Below are 19,420 nucleotides of genomic sequence, written 5' to 3'. Positions count from 1 at the left end.
TGTTTATCGTAAGGATAGGTTAGTCGCCAATGGTGGCGACGTGTTTAGTGCATTAAAAATTCGATAAAATCTAGCGAGGTTGTCACGGATTCTGAATTGGAATTAATCTGGGTGAAACTGAGTATCAAAGAACGGTCAAAAACGGTGACCACCTGGGTCAGGATCTGTAGTTGTAGAGCGCTTCAGACAGAACTTGCAGAATATCATTAGTAATTTTCGTGATCATGCCTTTGTAATAGGGGGTGACTTCAACTTGCCAGGTATAGACTGGGAGTGCTATGCCATGAAAACTGGTGCCAGAGACAGGGATTCGTGTGGCATTGTTCTGGATGTTTCCTCCGAAAATTACCTTGAGTAGATAGTTAGAGACCCAACTCGTGAGGATAACCTCTTAGACCTCCTGGCAATAAACGGAACTGAACTTATCTAATCAGTTAACGTAGAGGAAGGTATCTGTGATCATAAGGCCGTGACAACATTTATGACGACGGGTCCTACAAGGAATGTTAAGTAAGGTAGGAAGCTCGTATTTGCCCAGCAAGGGTGACAGTATACAAATTTCAGAATATCTCAGCAGTCAGCGTCAAATATTCGGTGATGAGGACGAAGAAGTGGAGAACAAATGGAAAAAAATTGGAAGGCATCGTTCAATATGCCCCAGACAAGTATATTCCGAGTAAGGTTTTAAGGGATGTGGAAGATCCACTATGGTTTAATAGTCGTCTCAGAAAAGCACTACGTAAACAAAGAGCATTTCATCTCAGATTCAAGAGAAGTAAAAGCCTAGCTGACAAACAAAAGCTGAACGAAGGGAAAATGAGCGTAAGGAGAGCAATGAGAGACGCGTTCAATGATTTTGAAAGTTAGACGTTGTCAACTGACCTGAGTAAAAACCCTGAGAGATTTTGGTCGAATGTAAAATCAGTAAGTGGGTCAAAATCATCTATTCATTCTCTCAGCGTCCACACCGGCACCGAAACGGAAGATAACAGAGAGAACGCCGAAATACTGAATTCAGTCTTCCGAAGTTGTTTCACCTCGAAAGATCGTAACACTGTTCCTCCTTTCAATCGTCGTACGATCGTCGAAATGGCACATATTGAGATTACCGATCGCGAACTGAAAAGCAGCTACAATCACTTATTAGTGGAAAGGCGTCAGGATCAGATGAGATATCTATAAGATTCTATACAGATTGTGAGAAAGAACTTGCTCCCCTTCTAGCAGTAACTTACCTTAGATCGCTTGAGCGACGAAACGTACCTAACGACTGTAGAAATGCGCAGGGCAGTCCCGTTGTTAAAAACACGATTATAGACCTATATCGTTGACGTCAATCTGTTGTAGAATTATGGAACATGTTTCAAGCTCAAGAGTTATGACGTTTTTGGAAATAACACCTCGTCTATAAAAATAAACATGGATTTCGTAAACAGAGATCCTGCGAATCTCAGCTCGCTCTGTTCCTCCATGAGAGCCACAGCGCAGTGGCCAACGGCGCTTAGGTTGATGCCCTGTTCCTTGATTTCAGTATGGCATTTGACAACGTTCCGCACTGTCGTTTAATGAAAAAAAAATACGAGCTTACGGAGTAACGGACCAGACTTGCGATTGGATTCAAGACTCTCTTACAGATAGAACTCAACACGTCGCTCTTAACGGAACAAAATCGACAGATGTAAAGGTAATATCTCGAGTACCACAGCGAAGTGTGATAGGACCGTTACTGTTTACAATAAATATAAATGATCTAGTAGAAAGCGTCGGATGCTCTTTAAGGCTATTCGCGAATGATGCAGTTGTCTATAACAAAGTAGAAACGCCAGAATATAGTAAGAATCTGCAGAACGACCTGCAGAGAACTGATGAATGGTGCAGGCTCTGGCAGTTGACCCTGACCGTAAGTAAGTGTAACATATTGCGCCTACATGGGAAAAGAAATCCAATACTGTACAGCTACACTATTGATGACAAGCAGCTGGAGACAGCGTTTGCTGTAAAATAACTAGGCGTGACTATCCAGAGCGACTTTAAGTGGAATGACCACATAAATCAGATAGTGAGAAAAGAAGATACCAGACTCAAATGGTTCAAATGGCTCGGAGCTCTATGGGACTTAACACCTGAGGTCATCAGTCCCCTAGAACGCAGAACTACTTAAACCTAACTAAACTAAGGACATCACACACATCCATGCCGGAGGCGGGATTCGAACCTACGACTGTAGTGGTCGCGCGGTTCCAGACTGGAGCGCGCAGAACCTCTCGGCCACACCGTACCAGACTCAGATTCATCGGAAGAATCTTAAGGAAATGTAACTCATCCACGAAAGAAGTGGCTTATAAGGCGTTTGTTCGCCCGATTCTTGAGTACTGTTCATCTATGTGGGATCCCTATGAGGTGGGATTGATAGAGGAGATAGAGAAGATCCAACGAAGAGCGGAGCGTTTCATCACAGGATCGTTTAACTGGCGAGAGAGTGTTACGGAGATGCTAAACAAACTCCACTGGCAGACGTTACAAGAGAGACGTTGTGCATCACGGAGAGATTTACTATTGAAATTTCGGGACAGCACTTTTCAGGAGGAGTCGGACAACATATTACTTCCTCCCACACATATCTCGAGGAGAAAATTCGAGAAATTAGAGCCAATACAGAGGCTTACCGACAGTCACTCTTACCACGCACTATTCGCGAGTGGAACAAGGTTGGAGGGATTAGATAATGGTACCGAAAGTATCCTCCGCCACACACCATTAGTAGGTGGTTTGCGGAGTATCATGTAGACGTAGATGAAGTGACCTACTTTCACCAGCATGATAATGCATCATCTTTGATTTTTGAATTTCCTGCAGATTTATGCTTAGGACACAGCCCTTCTTCCCCAGTGATGACAGGGGAAAACCCAATAGCCATCTTGAATTCTATGTTTAGCACAAGTGACCTACTTTCACCAGCATAACAACATGCCATGTTGAATTTTTCAATTTCCCGCAATTTATTCTTAGGACAACATCCCTACTTATATGATTGTAAACAACTGTCTACTGCACAGACATTGTTGGTTATACCTTAAAACACAATACAAAATCGTCTGTTATGCACCCACATCGAAGATGTATAAAGAAGTTGCAGACAGGATGCAATGTTCCTTACATCTCTTATTCAGAGCTTCGATGGTGTCACCACGCCAAGTGTCATTCGCAGCTCTGGCCAAAATTCATGCACTCATGGCGATATGAGACAGATTACGCGACTTATTGCTACAAAGATAAAGCAAAGTTGCACCAGGATCAATTTACTGTACTGCTACACTTATAATATAGTTTTAATAAGGGTTGTCAGCTCAGAGTTAAACTTGTAACTTCTTCAAAACCAATGATTAAACAAGCACCGTAGTTAGATGCGCCGGTATTCCAGGTCGTTCATCTTGAATTCTATACTCAGCACAAGTGACCTACTTCCACCAGCCTGTCAATGCACCAACTTTGGTTTTTTAACTTCCCGCCAATTTATAGTTAAGAGAACAGCCCTACTTCCACAGTGACATCATAAGAGTGGGGCAAAACCTACTAGCACATTTGGGCTATTTTTTTAAATTTTCCACCAATTGTTGAATTTTCCACAAAAATTTGAATTTCCATTCACTTTATATATAGGTTAATTGGCCTATTAACAGAAATCTGGCAACAGCGCATGAAATCATCGACGTCTTAAGGTGGGATCGGGCAACAGCGCACTTTGCACCCAGACATTACTCATTCCACTTACTCTTATACAATCCGAAATGTTCGTTTCCGACAGTTGCTTCCTTACCTCAAGATACTCAGTTTAGGGTCGTCCTATTGTGTGCTTAAATTTGATCGTAAACGTTTCGGGCACCTTGTGAAGAAAACTTAAGTACCTAGAACGTAGAGCTAAAACTCAGCTGTTGAAACGTTTCTTTCATCTGTCCTAGGAGCTTCCATGATTTGCGCGAAAACCCATTCGCGTCTGCGGGCGGAATACATGCACTTTTTGTGATGTCCGCTGTGCGGAACAAATTATGCCAGCTATTGCTCCGCCACTTTATTCGGCAAAGTTTATTGGCGGTCTCGGATCAGTTCTCTGCACTTCCACACTAGAAATAAAGGCCACCAGCCTCACTTTATACCGCGTGACAAGGTTAAACTTCTCACTACCTCAAAGTTAATAACTGAAGGCCCGCAGAATGTCTAATTACCCTCAGCAAGATACCGAGGCCGACCACTGGACACAGCTAACAGTTCATACGCCCTCTCCAGCTGGTAGCCAGCAATTTCTGCTGATAACTTGCATAATAATAAAACATTAGTACGATTCAATGTGAATAGGTCAAAAGACACGAAATAATACGCCACTTAGATTTCCACGGCAAAAAGTGGGATTTATTTGCTTTGCTATTCGCCTAGTCTGCTCCACACTATCTCTAGCCGTCTAAGGACTCCACGTGCTCATGTAAGATTTATCTCTCCATCGAGCCCTAGCACGCCCACTAAAAGGCAACAGTCGCCCAGAGAAATCAGAAGGTGACTAAACAACATCCTAAGTTTATTCACGGGATGCACTCGGGAGTCTTGTAGTTTTTCCGTATCTATAATGTAATTTTGTAGATTATGAATAGCTCGTGACTTTACTTAAACACCAACTCCGCCCTACACGACCCACGACTTCCACCTAAAGCCAACAAACGCTGCCAGCCGACTCTTCGATTTCATGTGCTACAAATGCTACACAAACTTGTTTTAAGGCCGCCATATTTCAGCCGATTAGAGTTAGTAGCCATTTGCAGTCGATCTCATCGACCGTTTCACGCTCGAACTAATAATCACGGTAAAATTCCAGGACCTTTCATTAATTTACACTGAAGATCCGAAAAAACACCTGTCATGGACTCGACTAAAGTGTTACGTAGCGCTGGAGGGAAGTGACACCACAAATCCTGCAGGGATATCCATACATCCGTAAGAGTACGAGGGGATGGAGATCTGTTCTGAACAGGACGTTACAAGGCATCGCAGATATCTTCAATAATGTTTATGTCTGGGGAGTTTGGTGGCCAGCGGAAGAGCTTAAACTCAGAAGAGTCTTCCTGGAGCCACTCTGAAGCAATTCTGGACATGTGGGGTGTCGCATTGTCCTGCTGGAATTGCCCACGTCAATCGGAATGCACATGGACGTGAATGGTTGCAGGTGATCAGAAAGGATGCTTACGTACGAGTCACCTGTCACAGTCGTATCTAGACATCTAGGGGTCCCATATAACTCCAACTACACACGCCCCTCACCATTACAGAGCCTCCACGAGCTTACAAGCCGCGCGGTCTCGGGCGCGTAGTCACAGTTCGCGCGGCTCACCCCGTCGGAGGTTCGAGTTCTCCCTCGGTCGTGGGTGAGCGTGTTGTCCGTAGTGTAAGATAGTTTAACTTATATTAAGTAGTGTGTAAGCTCAGCGACCGATGACCTGAACAGTTTGGTCCCATATAACTTACCACAAATTTCCAGCTCGCAGAATCCCTTGCTGACACGCAGGTTCCATGGATTCTTGAAGTTGTCTCCATACCCGTACACGTCCATTCGCTCGATACAATATGAAACGTGGTTCGTCCGACCAGGCAACATGTTACCAATCATCAACAGTCCAGTGTTGGTGATGACGAGCCCAGGCGAGGTGTAAAGCTTTGTGTCATGCTGTCATCAACGGTACAAGAATGAGCCTTCGGCTCCGAAAGCCTATATCGACGATGTTTCGTTGAATGGTTCGGACACTGATACTTGTTGATGGCCCAGCACTGAAATCTGCATCAGTTTGCCGGAAGGGTTGCACTTCTGTCACGTTTAACGGTCTTCAGACGTCGTTGGTCCCATTCTTGCAAGACATTTTTCTGGCTGCAGCGTTGGCGGAGATTTGATGTTTTACCGGATTCCTGATATTCACAGTACACTCGTGAAATGGTCGTACGGGAAATTCCCTACTTCATCGCTACCTCGGAGATGCTGTGTCCCATCGCTCGTGCAGCGACTATGACATCACGTTCAAACTCACTTAAATCTTGATAACCTGCCATTGTAGCAGCACTAACCTATCTGCGCCAGACACTTGTCGTCTTATATAGGCGTTGCCGACCGTATTATGTCTGTTTACGTTTCTCTGCATTTGAATATGCATGTCTGTACCAGTTTCTTTGGCGCTTCAGTGTATTTCCAACAGATGCTCGCCTTCGTGTTAGCCTCTTAGGACGAGAGCATTGGCGAGACCAGGATATTATATGTTGCACTGTGATTATTTCCTTCTAAAATCCTTCTAAAGCGTAAATATCGAATTTCAATGAAACTGCAGTTCGTAGTACGTTTTGCTTCACTGTAGCTGTTAAGCGGGGTGATCTCGCTTTGCCGCAGGCCAGTGTGAAGACGGGCTGTTCACGTTCGAGAAGGTGACGGGCCACTTCCTGCGCAGCGCTCAGCAGGTGGGGCTAGCCATGGCTGCCTCGCCGGGCATCACGCTGCAGTGCGGCGCCAAGTGCCTCGAAGCGGGCTCCGACTGCCCCGCATTCAGCCTCGACTACAACGCCATGAAGTGCTTCAAACTGGACCGCAACACCCAGGGCCGCGGCAGCGACCTCTCGCCCAGGGAGGGACAGAGCTACTTCGAGAAAATATGCCTCAGAGGTCAGTTCTCTCATTCTCTCAGCTTACTAGATTTTGGGATTGAGAGCGGAATTTTTTATTCAGTTTTATCTTCTGACTAGTTTGCTGCGGCCTGCCACGAATTCTTCCCCTATGCCAAATTGTTCATTTCAGAGTTTCAGAGCAGCACTTGCAGCGTACGTCCTTATTTATTTGTTGTAGGTATTCCAATCCCTGTCTTCCTACACAGTTTTTATCCTATACAGCTCCCTCTAGTACCGAGGAAGTTGATCGCTGATATCTTAACATATGTCCAACAATCCTGTCCCTTCTTCTTGTCAGTGTTTCCATATGTTCGTTTCTTCACCATTTCTACATTCCTCACCTAATTCTCAATAGTCTTCTGTAGCACCACCTCTCAAATGCCACGATTCTCTATGTTCCTGTTGGTGATAGAAATTCCGTGAAAAGATCTCGCCGCAACGGGACTTTGTTTGAGCGACTGCTACCCAAAGTGGTGTATAGTATTCGTGACACACTCTCCTCTATTTCGTGATGATACAAAATGAATCGCCCTTCTTTGAAGCCGGCCATAGTTGCCGTGCGGTTCTAGGCGCTACAGTCTGGAGCCGAGCGACCGCTACGGTCGCAGGTTCAAATCCTGCCTCGGGCATGGATGTGTGTGATGTACTTAGATTAGTTAGGTTTAATTAGTTCTAAGTTCTAGGCGACTGATGACCTCAGAAGTTAAGTTGCATAGTGCTCAGAGCCATTTGAACCACCCTTTTTTGAATGTTTTCGATGTCCTCCGTAAATCGCATCTGGTAAAGATCTCATACCACTAAGCAATATCCAGTAGTGGACGGACATACGCATTGTAGGCAATCTCTGTAGTAGATTTCCTGCACATTCTACGTGTCACTAGGAATCCAGTTGAATCTGCAACATTGGAATTTGGGTGATTTATAGTGTAACCGAAATTTAAAGAACTGTTTAATACTCATGTGGACGATTCTTTCTTTTTATTGTTGAGTGTCAACTGAAACTTTTCGCACCATGCGCATACATATCTTCTCTAAATCATCTCTTATTCTCCTGCTGGAATTTGAACTTTCCGCCATTCTCTAGGGGGGGGCGGGGAGGGGGGAGGGGAGGGCGTAAGGTTAGTGGAGGTAGCCCAGTTGACCTATCTTCCCGCCAAAATTTGGTCTTCCCGCCATGATGTTATTGCGACATTGCCATTTCTATCCCCACCATCTTGAATAAATTTGGCAACAATGCAGAGTGGGGCCATACGAACTTTGTCCCACTACTGACGTTTATAGTAGCATAATTCACCACCAGGTGATGAAAATGATGTTATGAGATATCATCCATGAGACAAATTGTTCAAATACATTATCAGAATTAAGAAACTAACAATGACAGTATACTTCATTAATAGCCACATAAACATCGTAGTGAATATTCTTGATGATCAAATATTTCAAAATATCGATATCTACTTTTGTGAGAAAATATGTGCAGAAAAACACTTCAAACAATGTTTATAAGGCAATACATAATACATTTTCACCTTATCTGTTACATTTTGTTTTCTTTCTAAGTACACAATAACTTCAAAGACGACTGTATATTATCCTTCGAAAGAGCTGTCTTTTCCACTGTTAAAAAAGGTTTTCTAAGCGAGATTCATCAGTTTACGTTATTATTATGCATAATGTAGGCTTGAGGAGGTATTGTGAAATCCAAGTCTATGTTTCGCTTTCAGATGTATAGTGTCTTTTGTGGAAGCATACATATAGGAAAAATGTCACAACGCAAAGCGAACTATGATACATAAATAATGGTCCACTACTATAGCATGAGTGAGGGCGACGAGAATAGGTTAACTTACGCCACTCTACCCCCAACAACGTCAAGGTCAAAACTTTCCTTCCAAGGATCCTTGACGTCGACGTCTGGTTCCGTTGAGCGCCATTTGAAATACAGTCTAAGGAAGGGGAAAAAGAAAAGAAACGACGCACCATGATATACACCATGAAGGATTATCTTCATGGGATGATTTATGACTTTTTCAAGTGAAAGAGCTTCACAGATTGAGTAAGTCAGTAACGTGTTGGTCTACTCTGGCCCTTACACAAGCAGTTATTCGGTTTGGCATTGATTGATAGAGGTGCTGATATCCTCCTGAGAAATATCGTGCCAAATTCTGTCCAATTGGGGCATTAGATCGTCAGAATCTCGAGTTGGTTGTAGGGCCCTGCCCATAATGATCCATACGTTCTCGACTGGGGAGAAATCCGGCGACCTTGCTGGCAGAGGTAGGATTTGGCAAGCATGAAGACAAGCGGTAGAACCTCTCGCTGTGTGCGGCCAGGTGGTATCCTGCAGAAATGTAAACCTAGGATTGTTTGCCATGAAGGGCGACAAAACAGGGCGTAGAACATCGTCGACGTAGTGATGTAAGTAGGCGTGCCGCAGGTGACAACGTGGGGTATGAAATGAAAATGGCACCCCAGACCCTCACTCCTGGTTGTCGATCCGCATGGCGGGCGACAGTCATGTTGGTATCCCACCGCTGTCCAGGGCATCTCCAGACATGTCTTCACTGGTATCGGGGCTCAATTCGAAGTGGGGCTCATCAAATGGTTCAAATGGCTCTGAGCACTATGGGACTTAACATCTGAGGTCATCAGTCCCCTAGACTTAGAACTATTTAAACCTAACTAACCTGAGGACATCACACACATCCATGCCCGAGACAGGATTCGAACCTGCGACCGTAGCAGCAGCGCGGTTCCGGACTGAAGCGCCTAGAACCGCTCGGCCACCGCGGCCGGCGGGGCTCATCACTGAAGACAGTTCTAAGCCAATCAGTGAGATTCTAGTTGTTCCCTCTCGCATATTACCCCCATATATCTGATTGCATAATTATTGACACTCCGCCAGAAATGAATAACTGACACCTACAATCGCGTACCGAGAGCCCTGTAGCGGTGATGGAAATGCACTGAGGCGAATGAATACAGGGATGTTTCATTTTGGCTGTGTGAGAGCAGGTACTATCCTTTAAAGCATAGTGGGTGGTAGTCATTATGACTTAATCTTTCCTATGTGTCCAGACATCATTCTGTATATTAATATTATATTAATATATGTAGCAAACGTATTTTATATAATAAATATAACATATTTTTGCAGTGACTATAGTACATTGTGAAACGCTGCAGCGGCTGTCACGAAAATAGGCATCTCAAGGTCATCTCACCATCGTACAGCACAGCCAGTTAGTGATAATGCTAGTAAAAATTCCGATAAAAATATTAGACATCTCCATTTTTAGTCTAGAATGTGGTGGAGTACCTGTAGGTACTTTCAGGACAATGTTTCCGTTGAAGTCGAGTAAACTATATTTTTGCGCCTGGTTTTGTGAAACCAAAGATTTGTCGAAGTATATTACAAGACTATTGTCCTCAGCACACAGTTTATGCATTTTCCGCAAAACTTCGTTCTTGCTGCTGCAATGTCTGCACATTTCATTAAAAATTGTTGTTCATCATTATCCTTTCTGGATCAAAAACCAATTGAGTGGAGAAGACAAAGGACGGAGGTTTCTGAGCCAGAGTAATTACACATATTTCATATCTAGAGATTCTGTCGATGTTACACGTTCCCACACACTTATACACTCTGTAACCTACAAATAAGAGGATTCACTCAGCACATACATGCCACATTTATTCTCTCGGTCACTTAGGCAGTACAACAAATAAAATTGGTATTATTTAACACAAATCATAATGTCAGTAAAAATAATGCTATTAGATAAAAATGGTGTTTTTCAGAAATTGTTTTGTATGTTTTTAAAAGGTTAAATACATCGTCAGACTTCTTAACTGACTTTTACCTGATACACATGAACTTGTCAGGAAGTTATTTATTCATGCAAGCTCTAAATTCTGTATTTTATGTAATTTTGTGTATATCAAAAAGTATTTTAGATATGAGGCTGAAGTTAATGTGGTAGTAAGCTATTAACAATATAAACTGCCAAAAGAAGTTCTATTCCATTCGGTGTATAGCAAAGGCAAACTTTAGTTTACAATAAAAAATTAATATTTCGTCTTTTTTAAGGTAGTGAGATTGTTCGTCTGGAGTTACAGACTGACTCGTGCAAGAACATCTGTTACGGGGAAGTTGTGATTCATTCAAATGGTTCAAATGGCTCTGAGCACTATGGGACTTAACATCTGAGGTGATCAGTCCCCTAGAACTTAGAACTGCTTAAACCTAACTAACCTAAGGACATCACACACATCCATGCCCGAGGCAGGATTCGAACCAGCGACTGTAGCGGTCGCGCGGTTCCAGACTGAAGCGCCTAGAATCGCTCGGCTACACCGGGCGGCTGTGATTAATTCCATGTATAAAGCTAGGTCTTTTCTGACTCTATATGAGTGATGTACAGTGTTATGCAAAATCATGTCTGTTACATTTGGGAATATGGTCAAATGCTAAATCAAACTTTTAGGACTGTTAACAACTCGTATAGCGAAATATCCTTAGTAGAGTGTGGTAATATATTCAGTAGTTCTTCAAAATCCTTCATGTAAACCCCCCAAGAAGAGCGTTGTTCATGGGAGAAAGCCCTACAGAAGAGACCAAACTCCTTCATCACTCTTTCCGTGGAGTTCAAAGCCGGGTAACATCAGGATACATACATGGCCTTTATTCCTAACCTTCCCAGTATGTCTTTAGATTTAGATGAAAACTGAGAGTTATGTTCACTAAGTATCTTCTCGCCCGCCCGGTTAGCCGTTCGGTCTAACGCACTGCTTTCCGGGCGGGAAGGAGTGCCGGTCCCTGACGGATTAGTGTCGAGGTCCGGTGTTCCGGCCAGTCTGTGGATGGTTTATAAGGCGGTTTTCCATCTGCCTCTGCGAATGTGGGCTGATTCCCCTTATTCCGCCTCAGTTACACTATGTCAGCGATTGCTGCGCAAACACTTTCTCCCGTACACGTACACCACAATTACCCTACCACGCAGACATTAGGATTACACTCGTCGGGTGTGAGACGTTCACAGGGAGGTCCACTGGGGGCCGAACCGCACAGTAACCCTGAGTTCGATGTGGGGCGGCGGTGGGGTGAGTGGACTGCTGTAACCTGTTGTGGGGTTGTGTACCACTCCGGGCTACGGCGGGGACAAATCCTCTCCGTCGATTCTAGGTCCCCAGTTCCATAAACTACGAGTATCTTTTCAAGTTTACCTACAGCAGATATGTAATGCTTGTTCACTTTACTGGCTGCTGCCTTACCAGTTATTTCCTTAACGGATACACTGAGATGTTTATCCGAACTGTAGTACATTGAACTCGAGGTCCCTACCCTCATAAACAAAAGCTGTGTAGTGTCTACAATTTTCTGGTAATGGAACTTTCCAAAATCCTTTTATCAGGTCATTACTGGATAATATGCCGACTCCCTCAAACTTCCATAGAATCTCTTCAAGATCTTCTGGTCGATCGTTCTGAGGTTCTATGGTCTTATTTATGTCTCTAGTGTCTAACGTTTTCCTCACGGAGCCATCCTTCTTAGTCACATACACTTACGGTTTACGATATTAGCTTGTCAGCCTTTCAATGATTTGATAATTAATCGTGCTGGAATTTCCCTTTCTACAGAATCCCTTTTTCCTAATGTTATCGGATAAGGTTTTAGTTTAAACAGCTGATGGAGTTTGATTTTGAATTTAAAATGGTCATCTTGCATCCATCTGGGTTTGTTTGAAAACACATTCATACACTTCAAAAGCAACTTCTCTAACTTCCCTTTTCCACTTTTCCTAATTACTTTAGTTTCGTTTACTTCAGCCCTTATCTCATTGTATGATTTTTTAAAGTAGTTTTCTGACCACTGCTTCCTTTCTGTGAATTAATTTCATTCTTATTGGCTTTGACATTCATGTATCACTATCAATTACCATCTAACCCGTGCTTCTACGTGAGGACTAAATCTATTTGCTGTCTTTATCTTATTCCTTCTACGATTCGCCTCCACAGTCATATTTCTCTCCTCAGAATCTATGACAACAGCATGGTTTAATAACAGATATGTTCCTATGATAAAACCAGCAGAGTTCTGGTACCACCGTAGCACTAACCTCCAATACTTTGTAGAATTTTCCTTTCTAGCAACTCTTGCCACTTTACTATTTTATTCTTAACTCCAATTGCACATAACAACTTTAACCCCCTGTACTGGTAACTCTGTTACTTTGTCTATTATTTGTTCACAAAGTCTGCCTGTTGTGATGCACAATTTGCTTCCTTTCTCAGTGGCCCCTACAGCCTCAACATCAGTAATGTCAACATTTGTTGTAGGCTGATAATCTTCTGTACTTTCGGTCTGACTTTTTCAAAAAGGGCTTCCCTCACATTTCCAGACTCGTTTCTAACCACCTGTTTAATTGCTATTGGTCCTGAAAATACTTAAGTTCTTGGCCAGGCCTTATCCAAGCTCCACTTCAGTTCTCCAGCTCAGAACTACTTGTCTCAACTTGTCTCTCATCCCTCCTGTTAATGTTTTCTTCACCACGATCATTACATTGTCTGCTGCCATGAAGACATAAACCACCTCAGTTCCAACCATGACTTGTTCATTGGAAAGCCAGATGTCGCATTCTGCTTTGATGACTCTTATTATTGACTCCAGTGCCTTGCTCAGTTGGAAACCCATTATCCCTATTGATTAACTTATCATAACATGGATTTCAGTTGTACCTGAGAAGATGCAGTCCCAAAAATAATCTGTGATAGCCAAGATTTTCGTTTGCTGGTAATTCTTTTTTGTCTATACATGCAGTGTATAGGACTTTGGGCTGCAGTTAGCGGGTGTTGTGCTCATGTTCCTTACATCGAATGTCTACTGTGCCTAACTTTTGTCCAATATAAGTTTTTCTACAATCACATGGAACTTGGTGCACCTCACATTTTGAGACACAAGTCGTCTTCCACTGTCAAACTGGCGCTATGTGTCTTTTTGCAGTATTCTGTCTATTTTTAACGATATATTGCCAACAAACGGCTTGAAAGGGTTTTTCTCCTCTTCTTCTTCCGTGTTTTATGCCTCCGTGTCTTTTTTTGGGCTCTAGTGTCATAGGGCTATCTGAATATGTCGGTTGCTGCATCCATTCTCGTGGGAGACGGATTCCAGGTGCCATAGCTCTGCTGTCAGACTTCGTTCACGTGAAGTGGAGTACGCTCTGTGTACTAGAGTTATGAACACGCTGTTCTTCTGTGAGGGATGGTGGCAGCCGGAGGCATTAAGATATAAATAAATCTGTGTGCATTGACTTATTGTATACACTTTGGGCAAGGGATCCGTCGGGCTTCCCCTGAAATAGGACTTCAAGAAAAGGGAGTTAACCATCTTTTCCCATGGTAAACTGGATGATTTCATGGATGGAATTCAGATGTTCTGAGTATTTTTGTAGTTTTTCGGGTCCCTGTGGCCAGATGACAAAGTTGTCGTTGACATACCGAAAGAAACAGTTACGTCTCCGTTGCTCTGTCTTCGAAGTGCTCCATGAACAAATTTGCTGCAACTGACGAGAAGTGGCTGCCCATGGCTATGTCATCAGACTGCTCACAGTATTGCCACTGAAAATAAAATAGATCGATGCCAGATCATGTCTAAATAGCTGTGTCATCTTAGGGCTGAACTTCTCATTGATTAGTTAAATGGAATTTTCCGAGGGGACTCGACTAAAAAGTGAGATAACATCAAAACTGACCACAATGTCAGACTCCTGCAACCTTGGCTCCTTGAGCCGGCTGATGAATCCACCTGAGTTTCATATGCGATGTGTACACTTCACGGCCCAACAGATAATCCAGATGCTTCACCGGTGGTTTTGTTGGTGCGCTCACTACTGGACAAGTGCCTCCCTTGTGGGTATCTGGTAGGCCATACAATCTGGTTGGTACAGAAGTGTGCTGCCAAAGTGATTTGACGACGTTGTCAGCGAGTAACCCACTCTTTAACAGAGCAGAGGTGCTTCACTGCACTTTCTTGGTTGGATGTGCTGCTACTTTCTGATATGTTGGATCATCCATAATCTCAAGCTTTTCTCGCTCATAGTCCCTACATTGGGGGAGAACGCTGGCATTACCCTTATCGGCTAGAAGAACAAAGATTTCTTTGTCTTCTCTGAAGGTACAAAGTGCTGTCCTTTCTCCTATGGAGATATTGCTTTGTGATAGAGCCGAGTTGGTGAGAATTCCGTAGGTTTCCCAACAAGTTTCCTCTGGTACTCTTTTTGGATACCCTGTTCCACAGCACTTAAAATCTTGGCTGTTGAGACAACAGTCTGCAATAGCAGAACACTGCACTGAAAATGCACATAAAATGAATTGCCAGCAAACAAAAGTCCTGGCTACCACTGACAAATTTTGAGACCGCATTTTCAAAGCGGCAATTTAAATCTGTGTGACTGATAATTTAATCGAAAGGGACATGGGCTTCCAACTTAGCAAGGTATGAGAGCCAATACTAAGCTCAATCAAACCTGAATAAGACATCGGGACGCAAAATGCGACAGGAAAAGAGAGTGGAAGACCACTGAGGCTCTCCTGCCGCCCACCAGTATTGCAGCCACCCCCCCTCCCCATCCCCCCCCCCCCCCTCCCCACCCCACCAGCACCACAACCAAGCATGGTGCGGGCCAGGGAGGCTTGAACTCTGGACCAGCAGGTATAAATAAAGTCAGCATGTAGTAGACACGTTATTCCACCAGCACCATCAGATGATGGCAGATATCATGGACCTTCGATGTCTGGATCCAGCAATATATTTGAAAACCTGAGAAGCAGGATATACGCTGGGAAAGCATCAGATCACATACTATATTCAGTTCTTCAGTTTTCTCACTAGGAATCCCTATCAATTTTTCCTGTACATGTGTCGTTAGTTTGATCACTACTACTCCAATTAGATCTTCTTCACTTAATGGATTGTCAAGATAAAAATTCTTTTCAAAAGAGATTTGGGGAAATCTTTGCAGTTACCATACCTGCTGTTTGACAAATTTCTCCACAGAAAAGTGCAGTTTCTTGCGTTACTGTAAGTACTATTTGACCAATATTTATCCAAAAACATTTTGACAAACTCCTCATATAACTGTCAAGTATCTCTTGCTCTCATACCTCAAGATAGATAGTCATCTTCCATCTTACTAATGACACAATCCATCTTCCTTCTTTCGTCCCTGTGTTCTGTTAATACTCCATTAAACTGTTTGATAAAGGCTACTTTATGAAATTTTCCAGTAGCAGTAAAACTGTGAAAAGAACATACTTTCAAATAGTGGTCTTCATTGACACTAATTCCACTATTGTCATATGCTGCAACCACACTTTTTTATGTCTGAGTTTAACTTCTTCTTCACATTTTGAACAATGAGACCAGTCACTGCTCTTGTGCTGAATACTGTCTAATTTCTGAAACATCTCCTTTGAATTAGCGAACACAAAATCATGAACAGAATCAGCTTAAACTGATAGTGGTAGTGTAGATTGAATATATTCACTTTTGCTTATTTTTTCTTCATAATCAGCTAATTTATTATTCATTTCAGAGACTGTCCTTCTCAATTCTCACAAGGTAACATTCCTAGGTGTAAATAAACCATCTTTATGAAACTTGGTGAGTATGAAGGGGGGGTCAAAATAATTCAATACATAGTCTTCGTTTTTGCCCAGTTTCACTTCACAGTTTCACACCCTGAACGGTAATTTGGCCTATCAGGATTAAAAGGATCATTGAAACACGACATATAAAAAAATGTGTTTCATTTAAAAGGTGACATGCAACTGATGTTCTTGAAAACATATAAGGAACCTTTTTAATAATTTGAAATTTGGCAAAATACCTCACTATCATTAATTTTGAAAAATGAAAACTTTTGTTATGACATTAATAAAAGGAGCCTCCACGCCCACCCATCTGTGTGTACTGAAACTGGATTCTAAAATCCCATTTTTGGAAAATAAGCTTTACACAAAGCGCTATTAGAGTATTTTCAAGACACCCAATAATTGTTATTCTAATTATTTGTTCTACATTTTTTGTTTTACGTTTTGTGAACTGAAAACAAGAAGTACCTCATTATTATGATACAAAATCATTACGGTAATGAAAATCTGTAAAGAAATGCTTAAAACACAACGTTTTTTAGACCATGCAAATATAATGAACATAATTCTTCTCATAATAGGCACTACAGACAACACATTATAAAGCAAAATTCAGCAGGATCCTCAAATGGTATCTGGCTTTCTAAGTAACCTCATTTGTACTAGGCAAGCATTCAGTACATTCGAAAATTATGGTGAAGAAAATTGATTATATGCTAGTGACTGCAGCTTGATTACACTACTGGCCATTAAAATTGCTGCACCAAGATGATGGCGTGCTACAGACGCGAAATTTAACCAACAGGAAGAAGATGCTGTGATATGCAAATGATTAGCTTTTCAGAGAATTCACACAAGGTTGGCGCTGGTGGCGACACCTACAACATGCTGATATGAGGAAAGTTTCCACCCGATTTCTCATACACAAACAGCAGTTGACCGGCGTTGCCTGGTGAAACGTTGTTGTGATGCCTCGTGTAAGGAGGAGAAATGCGTACCATCACGTTTCCGACTTTGATAAAGGTCGGACTGTAGCCTATCGCGATTGCGGTTTATCGTATCGCGACATTGCTGTTCGCGTTGGTCGAGATCCATTGACGGCACTTTGAACAGTGGACGTTACATTTCAGATGTGTTACGACCCGTGGCTCTACCCTTCGTTCGATCCCTACAAAACCCTACATTTCAGCATGATAATGCACGACCGAAAGTTGCAGGTCCTGTACGGGCCTTTCTGGATACAGAAAATGTTCGACTGCTGTCCTGGCGAGCACATTCTCCAGATCTCTCACCAATTTAAAACGTCTGGTCAATGGTGGCCGAGCAACTAGATTGTCACAATACGCCAGTCACTACTCTTGATGAACTGTGGTATCGTGTTGAAGCTGCATGGGCGCCATCCAAGCTCTGTTTGACTCAATGCCCAGGCGTATCAAGGCCGTTATTACGGCCAGAGGTGGTTGTTCTGGGGACTGATTTCTCAGGATCTATGCACCCAAATTGATTGAAAATGTAATCACATGTCAGTTCTGGTATAATATATTTGTCCAATGAATACCCGTTTGTGATCTGCATTTCTTCTTGGTGTAGCAATTTTAATGGCCAGTAGTGTATATTGTTTCTCAAGTGGAGGTTGACATCGTAATTATTCAAAAGAACTAGATCTGAAAATCTCCTCACAAAGTTCTTCCAACATCGAAAGCCACATACATCTAGCGCCTGTGCGCATGCCATTGAGCTTTTTGGGATTACCAGTGAACAAATTCCTTGTCCTTAGGTAAGTTTATCAAAACGGTTCTTTCACACTGACCATGACGAGAATCTAGCAAAACAGATTTTTCTCACGTACTAGAAAAGAAAACTTCTGTGAAATACTTTTCATGTGGTCAGACGCTCGTTTATCAAATTTTTATGCTACCACAAGAACAACTGGAGCTTCAAAAATAGATTCTCGAATTCTCGGTTTCTTTTATAACCATGAAAAGTGTGTGCAAATTCATCTGCTGGTGCCAAAAGGCTCGATGGGACAAGTACAGCCATCGAATGTATATGGCTTTCGATGTTTGAGGAACCTCATAAAAAGATTGTCAGATCTAGATCTGTTGAATTCTTATGATGTCAGTCTCCACCTGAGAAATAGTAACAATACTAGCACGTGATCAGTTTTCTTAACCAAGGTTTTCCAATATACTGTATATTTGCCTGATACAAGTCAGGCTATTTAGGATGTTGCGAGCCACAATTTGAGAATCCTACCGAATTCTGTTTTATAATGTGTGTGTATTATGTGAAGGAATTTCGTTCATTGTATGTACATGATCTGAAAAACATATTTTAAGTATTTCTTTACAGATTGCCCAAATTGCAATGATTTTGTATCACAATAATGAGTTATTTATTATTTGCAATTAATAAACTTGTGCAGTAAACTAAGAAAACAAAAAAAAACACGAAATTAAAACGAAAAATAACGATTTAAGACAAAAAAACAAAAATAAGTAGAACAAATAATTAGAATAATAATGAATATTTAGGTATTTTAATGAAATATATTAAAAATACTCCTACAGCACATTGTGTACAGCATATTTTCCAAAAATGGTGTTTTAAAAACCAGTTTTACTACACGTGGATGGATGTGGCATAAAAGATTTTTTCATTTATGCTATAAAAAAAGTTTTCATTTTTCAAAATTAATTAATGGTGGAGGTATTTTGAAAAATTTCGAATTATTACAAAAATTGATAATACAGTTTCCAAAAATGTTAATTACATTTCAACCTTTATATGAAACACTTTTTTTTTTATATTTCATGCTTTTGAAGATTCCTCTAAACCTATTATGCCAAACTAATTTTCAGAGTGTGTTTTACTGCTTACAACTGAAATTGTTCAAAAACAAATAAATGCGTATTGCATAATTTTGGCCCCTCTACATACATGCTAAGTTTCATCTAGGTGCCGGCCGCGGTGGTCTAGCGGTTCAGGCGCTCAGTCCGGAACCGCGCGACTACTACGGTCGCGGGTTCGAATCCTGCCTCGGGCATGGATGTGTGTGATGTCCTTAGGTTAGTTA

The 19,420-nt window shown here is 42.1% G+C and overlaps 1 protein-coding gene across 2 annotated transcripts in view; it reads left to right on the top strand.

The window, feature by feature from the left end:
* Positions 1–19,420, top strand: part of LOC126469895 (uncharacterized) — a 485,688-nt gene that overhangs the window by 229,511 nt on the left and 236,757 nt on the right. For both annotated transcript variants that reach the window (XM_050097238.1, XM_050097237.1), the window contains exon 9: positions 6,419–6,688. In XM_050097238.1, the coding sequence (XP_049953195.1) occupies positions 6,419–6,688 (270 nt within the window). The remainder of the gene's footprint in view (positions 1–6,418; positions 6,689–19,420) is intronic.

This window comes from Schistocerca serialis, chromosome 3 (genome assembly GCF_023864345.2).
Source record: "Schistocerca serialis cubense isolate TAMUIC-IGC-003099 chromosome 3, iqSchSeri2.2, whole genome shotgun sequence".
NCBI classification, from domain to species: domain Eukaryota; kingdom Metazoa; phylum Arthropoda; class Insecta; order Orthoptera; family Acrididae; genus Schistocerca; species Schistocerca serialis.
The sequence above is the reverse complement of the archived record's forward strand: the minus strand, read 5'-3'. Positions and strand labels throughout refer to the sequence as shown.